General features: G+C 31.6%; 1 protein-coding gene across 2 annotated transcripts; it reads left to right on the forward strand.

The window, feature by feature from the left end:
- Nucleotides 1-392: 392 nt before the first annotated feature.
- Nucleotides 393-3,499, forward strand: LOC131637247 (zinc finger CCCH domain-containing protein 66-like). 2 transcript variants are annotated; one of them, XM_058907831.1, is made up of 2 exons: nucleotides 393-571; nucleotides 1,085-3,499. In XM_058907831.1, the coding sequence occupies exon 2, from the start codon at nucleotides 1,089-1,091 to the stop codon at nucleotides 3,123-3,125; it is 2,037 nt and encodes a 678-aa protein (XP_058763814.1). In that variant the 5' UTR covers nucleotides 393-571; nucleotides 1,085-1,088; the 3' UTR covers nucleotides 3,126-3,499. The 2 variants fall into 2 exon arrangements, with proteins under 2 accessions (XP_058763814.1, XP_058763813.1); XM_058907830.1 differs by having other exon boundaries at nucleotides 1,038-3,489.
- Nucleotides 3,500-10,898: the final 7,399 nt, after the last annotated feature.

A 10,898-nucleotide genomic window follows, 5' to 3' on the forward strand; every position in this document is an offset into this window, starting at 1 on the left:
CTTGAGACAAAATTTTAGACATTAGATAAAAAATAAAAAAATATTTGTTATGACATACTCTCTTTATTTTGAAATAAGTATAATTTTGTATTAGTACAAAAATTAATTGTATTTTCTTATTTTATCTTTTAAATGATAGACCACATTTTTAAATTGCCTCAATTTATCATACATTTATAATAATGGACCACATTTTAAAACTATATCATTTAATCAATAAGACATCCTATTTAACAAAAAAGAAATAATAACTAATAGTTATTAAGATTAATTACAAAGTTGTAATATTTTTTATTCATTTATAGTTTTTTACAGTAATTCATAAAAAAAAAAAGCTAGGACCATATTTATTTGGAAAATGGGAGACTATATAAATTTTATTATTCTTTTAATACAACAAATGGAATTGGTGACTTCTCCACAAAAAAACAGAATGGAACTGGTAAGAAGTGGAAACTAGTGAGCTCCCTTTTCTTGACCAAAACCAAAAACTATTAGAAAAATCTTCCACTCCCTCTTTCTCATTCCTAAACAAAAATCCTCTACTTCTTCTCTCTGTGTTTTAACCAAGGTACGGTTCATTTTTTTGTTCTTGCATGTTGTTTTCACTTCTTCATGATGATGGGTTCTTGAATTCATGTTAAAAAATGGTTCCTTTATTGGTTTCTTTGAATCTTTAATGTAATGTTCAGAAAAAATAATAATTGGGTTTTGGTTTGATAAGAAAATTATTATCGTTTTATTTCACCATGGAAAAAACAACATAGGACAGGTTGTTTTATTTTTTTATTTTTTTCTGTTTGTAACGATTTCTTGTTTCTCTTCGTTGTTGCCAATTTTATGTCTGTTTATTTTTCTGTAACTAAAAGTTTTTTGTTTTACCAGCAATCACATGCAAATGCATCCAACAAATGACAAGAATTATCTGTTTTCTCTTTCGTTATGTTAAACTGAGTTTTCTTGCTTTATATTTGAGAAAAAAACATCATGGTTGGTAGAATAGATTCTTGAACTTGTTTTCTTGTGTGGCTTTTCAGATTCTGTTGAGGTATTAAGGGAAGATATTTCATATTTCCATGTGCAGCGGTATGGGGAATGAGAATGAGAATAAAGAAGGTCGGCGTCAGGATGTTTATTCTTTGCTTGAATTTTCAGCGGCAGATGATGTGATTGGTTTCAAAGACGCGGTCGAAAACGAAGGTTGTGATGTCGATGAGGTTGGTTTGTGGTATGGGAGAAGGGTTGGTTCGAATAAATTGGGTTATGTAGAGAGGACTCCTCTTATGGTTGCTGCTATGTTTGGAAGCTTGAATGTTTCGGCGTATATTCTTGGAACGGGTCGCGTTGATGTTAATCGGGGTAGTGGATCGGACGGTGCTACTGCTCTTCATTGTGCTGTTGTTGGGGGTTCTGCTGCTTCTGCTGAGATTGTGAAGCTTTTGCTTGATGCGTCGGCGGATGCTGGTGCTGTTGATGCGAACGGTAAACGGCCTGTTGACTTGGTTGTCTCGGTGGGGAATTCTATGTTTGATCTGAGGAAGAGGATGTTGCAAGCTCTTCTGGAGGGTACGGGCGGGGCTGATCAAACATGTGTTATATTTCCGGAGACAATTGACGGTGTTGATGAATATCAAAGGCAAGATTTAAACTCGCCTCGTTTTTCAAAAGATTATCCTCTTGATCTTTCTCTACCTGACATAAAGAACGGAATATATAGTACCGATGAGTTTAGGATGTACACATTCAAAGTGAAGCCTTGTTCTAGGGCGTATTCTCATGATTGGACCGAGTGTCCATTTGTTCATCCGGGGGAAAACGCAAGGCGACGTGATCCAAAGAAATATCTTTATAGCTGTGTCCCTTGTCCCGAGTTTCGCAAAGGATCGTGCAGCAAAGGGGATTCATGTGATTATGCACATGGTATTTTCGAGTGCTGGCTTCATCCTGCGCAGTATCGGACACGTCTTTGCAAGGATGAGAGCGCGTGCACAAGAAGAGTTTGCTTCTTTGCTCACAGGGTTGAGGAGCTTCGCCCCTTGTATGCTTCTACCGGTTCTGCTATCCCGTCTCCGAGGTCATATTACAGTAGTGCTTCCGCATTAGAGATGGGTTCACTTAGTCCTACTGCGCTGAGTTCTCCGTCTGGTTTGATGCCGCCATCGTCAACACCGCCTTTGACTCCATCTGGAGCTTCTTCTCCTGTTAATGCGGCAGCCATGTGGCAGGCACAGTCTAATGTTTCGGTCCCTACCCTTCAGCTTCCTCGAAGTAGGTTGAATTCGGCAAGAACTGCTAGAAACATTGATTCAGATATCGCAATGATTAGGGCTGAAACTCAGCGGCGAAGCCAGCAACTAATGATGGACGAGATATCCGGTCTTTCCTCACCTTCCAACTGGAAAAATTCCATTCCTAACAGTCCATCTTTTCCGGTTTCTTTGAGCAGTCAAACTACCGGCGAACTAAATCGGTTTTCGGGCGTGAAGCCTAATAACCTTGAAGACATTTTCGGATCACTTGATCCATCAATGTTTCATAAATTCCACGGAATGTCACTCGATGCTGCAGGAACTCAGTTACAATCTCCAACTGGAATCCAAATGCGTCCGAATATGAATCAGCAAAACTACACTTCGGGCCATTCTACTTCCAGTGTGATCGGATCGCCAACTAGATTTGATCTATCCGGGGAGTTATCTGCAGCAGCTTTAAATTCAAGAGCTGCCGCCTTTTCCAAGCGGAGCCAGAGCTTTATCGAGCGCAGCGTGGCGAACCGTCCTTCCGAGCTTCTTTCTCCTGTCAATCCTTACGCCTTCTCCAACTGGGGATCACCCGATGGAAAACTGGATTGGACCATACACGGAGAGGAACTTAACAAGCTGAGGAAATCGTCTTCTTTTGGATTTCGAAGCAGCAATACTCCTTTAACTACACAGGAAAATAACAACGAACCAGACGTCTCTTGGGTTAATTCACTTGTGAAGGATGCTACGCCGCAGGAATCTAGCCGATTTAGCGATGAAAATCAGAAACGGAAACTGCAATACAATCTTAACAACGGAACAGACACGATTCCGGCTTGGTTGGAGCAATTGTACAAGGATCAAGAACAAGCTGTGCATTGAATGCAATGTTAGAAACTTTCAGTGTTCACTCTTTCTTGCAACTCTTTCAACAGTTAATTCATTTGATAATATTTTTTTGAATCTTATAGAGTTTTTGTTTAGATGACAATTTGTAAAACTGATTGGAAAAAATAGTCCCCTAAAGCTATAGAATATACTATATTTTTCTGATTTTTTTTGTTATATTGATCTGTAAGTTTTAACATTCCATTGACCAAATTACATTCTATGAAGTGAGGATAATAGTATAAAGAGGTAATGATTTTTAAACTGTAAATTCTCAAGTTACATATCAAATATTTTGTTCTATTTTTGAGGTGAATAAGCTATAAAGTCAATTTTGGCGATTTTGATTTTATTTTTCTTTCTATTAGCTATAGTGATGTTTAAGTGGGTCCAATCTAGTTACAGCTTAGGTGAGCTAATGAGGCTAATACTTAAATGCTGTTATTCTATTTGTGACACTTGTAGCTTCCAAATGACATTGCTTTATAGTTGGATTTTCTAGCATTTACCAATACTAGCATAGATTTGCATTGACAAACGACCTTAACCTCTCTCTGTATAAGTATGATGAGTAGGGTGGCAAAATAGATTCAGTCTATCATTCTAGTCCATTTTACCTGCAAGATTTATCTCGTAATATAGATTTAGTCTAGGCGTGTCCGTTTTATCTACAATTTTTTGAAAAACAAGATTTTAGCCTTTCAATTTTTAATATGTCTTTTTCGCTCTACTCCATTCTATTTTATTTTATTTTGGATTTTTACATACATGGACATTAAAATTTTTTTTACAAATTTTAATTTTTATGGATGCAAAGCCGACATGTCTGCCCTGATTTTTTTTAGATAAGACAAAGTTTTAAGTCCATACCCACTATATCTGCCTCCACCCAGCCTTATTAATTTGTGGGTTTGAGCAAGACAAGTCTATATAAGGCAGACATGTCCATTTTTCACCGGATCTTATGTCACCTGAAATACAGTTCATTGTCGTATATTAACTTCAAAGTTGAAAGGTTAATCTTACAAACGTCCCTCTTCGATCACCGGAGACACATATTACCCCATCAGAAACCTTTTGCACAAAAATAGCAACTTACTACTCATCCATTTTCTGTTCTACATTAGAATTATATGATACAATTAAATTATTTTTGTATGCAAGAAAGAAGTTCCGTAATACAACTAAGTAATAGTATGATGCTTTTGTGATTTGATTCATAGAACATGATGAAATAGTGAGTTTATGAATGGTAGAGCACTAAGAAAAAGAGCTTTTTCTAAAGCTTGTCGTATTGCATTTGGCTTTTAACGCACTTGGCTTCCATCAACCTTTTTTCTTGGGACAAAAAGCAATTCTACTAGTTGAGAACTCTTAGCATGATTTTGGTCCACATATTTAATTTAGTAAATATCTTGGGAGGGAAAATTTTGATTTTGTTTAATACCGACTGAAAGTTTAAGTAATAAAAGAACTTTATTTGAAACTTTAAATTTACAAATATTATTACACCCACTTAACTGATTATGTTTGTTTGACCTGTTAGTTTGTTTTTAGTTTTGTTAGGTTTGTTATTTTTGTTCTACCTTTCATTCTTTATATTCATTTGCTTTATATATAAAAAAAATCATTTGAAATTGTCATATTCGGTTTTGTGATTTAATCAATAAGATTTGAGAGTAGATTAGTTCATATTTATGTAAGTATGGTGTAACACAACTCTAGATAATTGAGTTTTTCTTAGGTTGGAGGCAACACGGGGTCAGGAGCATTTTAATTTGGGATACACTTTTGTGAGAGATACAACATTCGTCCACTTAAAACCTTAAGGTGGTAGGTGTGTGAGTTCTCTCACTTATAAAGTGTTCATTCTTCCATTTTTTAACCAATATGAGACTTATTTCTCATACTTGATTCTCAACACTTTAAACATGTGGCTAGTACATATAAGAGAACATCGTGGCGTGATAGCAATTATATGTCTCTCCAATGAAATAAAAATAGCTAAACTTATCATGCTCTTTCTCTTCCCCATTCACCCTACAGTTTGGGGTGGCGCCTACACCCAGATCTTTGTGGATCGTCTTCTAAAACTTTCGTTTGGTTCACTCTCTCTATTATTAGGGGTTGTAACTCTCTTAGGCATAGTACAACATGGAAACATGAAAGGATATTTCACTATTGAATGAAGAAGGTGTCACGGCGGCGACAAAAGAAATTAGCAATGAAGAGGTATTTTATGCTTTGTTTGACAATGAGAAGAAATTGTGAAGAGAGAAGTAGATAAGATAGAATAAGAGAGAGAAATAGATAAGAAATAGAGTAAATTTGTAAATGACAAAAATGACCTTACGAAAATTATCAAATAAAATATTAATCAATTATCATCTTTTATTTGAATTAATTAAACCTTAACTAATTTAATGCAAACTTTATTTAAATATTTAATATATTAATATATTTTTATGTAAATTAATCAATAACATAATTAAACCAACCATTAATTTTTTCCACATTGTGGACCTTTATTCTAATTTTAATTTTGTAATTATTATTTGGTCATCCATTAATTATTGCAATTATATAAAATATAAAATTGAAAATAAAGGTAAGTAATAAAATCCATGCGCCAACGTAAAACAAGAACAATAAATTTTGTAAACAAAAGGACATAAATGAAAAGGATTAAAAAAATGCACATTATGCTCCTTTCTTCGCTAGTTTGCGAAGAAACAAAAAGGTGGTAGGGCCCACTATAATTTTGTCTCTCTGCTGTGTTTCACTGATGTTCCAAACAGAAAAATTATTATTTCTCGCGTCTCTCTCTATCTCTCTCGTTGTTATCTCTCTCACCTCTATCTTTCTCAAACCAAATACACTATTAGAGAACACCTGCAAGGAAGCTATGGACGAATAACCGTTTTAATGCTAGGGCCTTTATGAGCACCATGGTCGAGGCGTGGAAGCTCAAGAACCCAGTTGAAACCAATAAGCTCAATAAGAACCTATTTGTGTTAAGATTTTCAACTAAACGAGATCTAGAATCAATCTTAAGAACTGGTCCTTGGAATTTTGACAGAAATCTGCTGGTTTGGCCCGGGTCTCAAGTGAAGAACAACCATTGGGATTGAACATGCATTAGAGTTTGTGGGTGACAATCTATGATATCCTACAAATACTTTGATTTGAAACATTGGCGAAGAAGATTGGTAATATCACGAGGTCTTTTGAGGACATGGGCTTGAAAAAAGCTCATAGAAACAATAGATTTTTCCAAGGAAAAATATCTATGAATCTAAAACAACCACTAAAGAGGGGTATAATAGTGCGAGTCAAAGACAAAAATCTCATAGTTCATTTTAAGTATGAGTGAATACCAACTTTCTGCTTTGTATATGGAAGACTAGGGCCTCAGATGAAGGACAATGAGCGTTGATTTAACAAGGTGAAGAAGAGTACGAGGAGTCGGAATAACAAGATCTATCATATGGCTTGTGGCTTAGGGCTTCACCCTACCCAGATTATTTAGAGAACAAAAAAGGAAGGATCTAATTCATATACCGATATAAAAACTCTGTTCAATGCGGTTGCGGTGTGATTTTAAAGTCTCGCTTCCGGATGCATTAGGAACTCCATCGGACAATTTTAATCATGTTTTTTTAAGTATTTTTATCAAAAATCAATATTTTAGAATTCTAAAACTCAATTTACTTCTTATATAATTAAAAAACATAACATTAAGTGTTTTTCAATATAATATTTCAAACACTTTCTTTTAAAAATTCACGCCGTAACGGCCGCAATGCGCATCACAACAAGCGCAATGACCGCAATCGCAACATCCGCAACCGCAACCGCATCTGCAGCCGCAACCGTAATTTAAAACCATGATATCAACATTTATACCATTCAAAAAAATAAATTGAAAGAAATAAAGCAACAAGAAAAAAGTTCCAAATTATACACATAATATGCACCTCAAAATTACCACTAATGGTGCCATGGATGGAGTATCTGCATGCTTGGAGTTCTCTTCCTAGAAAGGCTTCTCCCGAAATTTTAAGGCCCTCTATAGCTGGTAGTGAATCGCCATCAGCTGCTGCAGAATAATATGTTTGCTGAAGTTATGTGTTATAGATAAAAAGGAGAAAAATAATAAGAGTTTGAATATTATTGATAAATAACTTGATAGTAACTTGATACAAAATATTTAACAATAATCCCTATATATAGAAAACGTAGACTCCATAAATAAATATGGAAATTAGAAAACAAATCATAATATCTACTTAATCTAAATGCAAGGTTGTCATCATAGCAACCTTGAAGATAACCTAACCCTAATGCTTATGTGGCATGATTTTAGCAACTTTGAACACAATCCTAACTATGCTTATGTGGCATAATTTTAAATTTTTCAATTTTTATAAGTTACTATTTTTTTCTAACAATATTATTAAAAAAAATATATTCATCTTTTACTATCCTAATAATAATAATAATAATAATAATAATAATAATAATAATAATAATAATAATATATTCAACTAACACTATTATATTTTATTATCCTAATTTTTCATTTTTTCATAAAAAATATTTAATTATCAAATAATAATAATAATAATACAATTTTTTTAATTAACACTATTACATTCAACTAACATTATTATATCTTATAATCCTAATTCTCTTTTAATTTTTTTTTTATAATTATTCTCTTTTAATTATTCTGTTTAATACTAAAAGTATAATTTTTTTATATAAACTTTGAATTACTTAGTTTTTTTAAATATTCTATAACTCAAGTATTATAAATATTCTCTTTCGATTGCTTCAACATTTATAATAATATTCTATAACTCAAGTATATTCTGTTTTTGATAATATATATATATATATATATATATATATATATATATATATATATATATAACTTTTACGATTAATAAATTTTAATATTTAATGTGACAATTATAATTATTGCATTTTAAAAAAAATAATAATAGCCACATAAATGGTCCAATAACTCCATTCGTTTTGAAAATATAATTATTGACATTTAGTTTTCTTATAAAACGTACCACTCCATTACTTTCCGTTTTCTTATCATAAAGTCATTTTTAATCTATTAATTAATTTAAGAAAAATCACCCACGTCATTATTCTCAATCAGTTTTATTTCATAACCAATCTCCCTCACCCACTTATTCTCTATCATTCCCTTTATAAATAATCGATCCTTATTATCTTATTTCATCTCAATCACAATTCATGTCATTGAATCTCACATATAATTCCCTTCTTATGCTATTTCATCTCAAACATAATATTTACATTTTATTATGTTATTTCATCTTAATCACAATATTTACTTTTCATGTTAATCTCTCAATCACAATCTTTACTTCTCATGCCATTAAGGGTGTGTTTGGTTCGGGGTAGATGCCATTTTCTTTTGTATTATTGCTCTCTTCTGTGTGATTTTTCTCAATTGTTTCTATCAACTTATTATAATTATTCTCCATCTTCAAATTATTTTGAAATTTTTGTCCTTAATATAAATCATAATCATTTTACTTTTTTTATTTTTTTTATAACTCTTTTATGTTTATTTATGTTTTTTTTCTAATTTTGTTATGTATCCTATCGTATTTTCTTTTATATTAAATTTTAAAATTTTCATTTTAATTAATTAATTTATTTTATTAAAAGATTTAAACCATTTATATTTAATAATAAATTATTTTATGTATTTTATGTGTTAAATAATTCATTACGATTTCAAAGTTGTTATCAACATATAATTTAATTTGTTTTTGAATATTTTATTCGAATTAAGTGAACTCAATTTTTTAACGTTATGTAGTAAATTATAACTTTTTAATCACTCAATATTAGAAAATTTACTAACAAAAAAATATGTATAAATTTTACACATTTGAATATCATATTGTATCACTTATATAAGATAATAAGGATAAAAATGTAAATTATTAGTAAAACCCCTCTCCTGCCCTCCTGAACCAAACATATTTTTAATTAAAATCACCCCCTTCCCCTCCCCTCCCCTCGTTTGAACCAAACACCCATCTGATTAAAAAATCTCCTCACCTCCCCTCCCCTCTATTAAAATCCCTCCCCTCCCCTCCCCCTCGTTTGAACCAAACACGCCCTAAATCTCAAAGTATAATTTACTTATATCATTGGTACTTCTCATGCCACTAAATAAGTATAATTTACTTATACCATTGGTTAAAAAAAATATTAGTTTAAAAGTAGATACATGAGATGGTGGCAGCAACGACGGCAGAAGAATGTAAAAAATTTGGTTTAAAAGTATATACGTGAGAAATGGTGGGTGGCAATGATGGTAGAAGAGGGGGTACATGTTCCTTATTTTTGTATTCCTTGATTTCTATATTTACTACTAATATTTGTTAATTCTTAATTTTAGAAATGGTGGGTGACAATGATGAGAGAAGAAGGGTATAAACTTCTTATTTTTGTATGCTTTGATTTCAATATTTATTAATATTTGTTAATTCTTATTTTTTTTGTAGGAATAAATTTTGAAACATTATAAAATATTTTAATTTTTTTTTGATAAATTGGATTGTGAAAGATTGAGGAGGGTTAGAAGATACAAATTTATTTTGTTTGTTCAATTTTATAATTTGTTAAGTCTTTTTAATTTTATTGATGTTTATTAATTTTTTATTATTTGTTTGTAGGTATTGTCTTATATATAATATATTATATTTGTCCCTTAAAAAAGATTTAAAAACTTTTATTTTAAATTTTTATTTTTTACAATTAAATGTGTAATCTTAAATAAAAAAAAATTCTCTCTTCTACATTTCAGATTTAAATTATAAATTATATGTCTCTAGAAGACATATATTCCCCGTTTACAATGTCGAATGTCGAAAAACGTCTTAAATGTCTACATTAATACGTTCTCAGTGGTGGCAAAGGAGAATTATTGGCCTTCCTATCAAGGAAGTATTGTTTGGCACAATGACCAGATGCACTCTTCAATCGTCCAATATTAGAGGTAGGTTTGTGGTCTTCTTCAACAATCAAAGATTGAATTAATTAGGATTGGAAATTCCGAATTACTCATGTGTGTCGACCGTACATTTGCTCTCCTAGGATGTAATAGAGGTTAACACCCTTAGAGTTATTTGTGTTTTATTTTTCTCTGAGTTTACGTCCTCATCTATGGATTTGAATGGTTGGTTTTTATGATGTAACTTATGATTTGTAAAATGGTACGGAAAATATTATAGTGTTAATCTTTTTCTTTTTGTAATTGCAACACATATGTATTTAGTCATCGATACAACTCCTTAAATTATAAGATTTTTATAATATCTTTTAACAATAATCTATAAGAGAAATGTGTATTTGATTTAGAATTATTTATTTAATTATTGGAGATCTTCAATAAACAAAAATGATAGTGTGAAAAAAATCTACTTCTCATTGAAACTCTCTCCATTATTCAAGCATTATTATTAATAATTTTGGAGGTACCATTTACACTTCACTTGAAACAGAACTTTGGGTCATCCGGAATATAAAAAACACCTTATTTGAAAATACTAAAAAAGTCATACAGAATATAAAAGACATCTTATTTGAAAACACTAAAGTTATCCACATCCTCCGTGAAGACAACTCAAATTGCATATTTCATGGTAAAAATCGCATCCACTAACAACGATATCCTGATTCACATCATTTTTATGTTTATAGTTTTTT

Source organism: Vicia villosa, unplaced genomic scaffold (genome assembly GCF_029867415.1).
Source record: "Vicia villosa cultivar HV-30 ecotype Madison, WI unplaced genomic scaffold, Vvil1.0 ctg.001953F_1_1, whole genome shotgun sequence".
Lineage (NCBI taxonomy): Eukaryota > Viridiplantae > Streptophyta > Magnoliopsida > Fabales > Fabaceae > Vicia > Vicia villosa.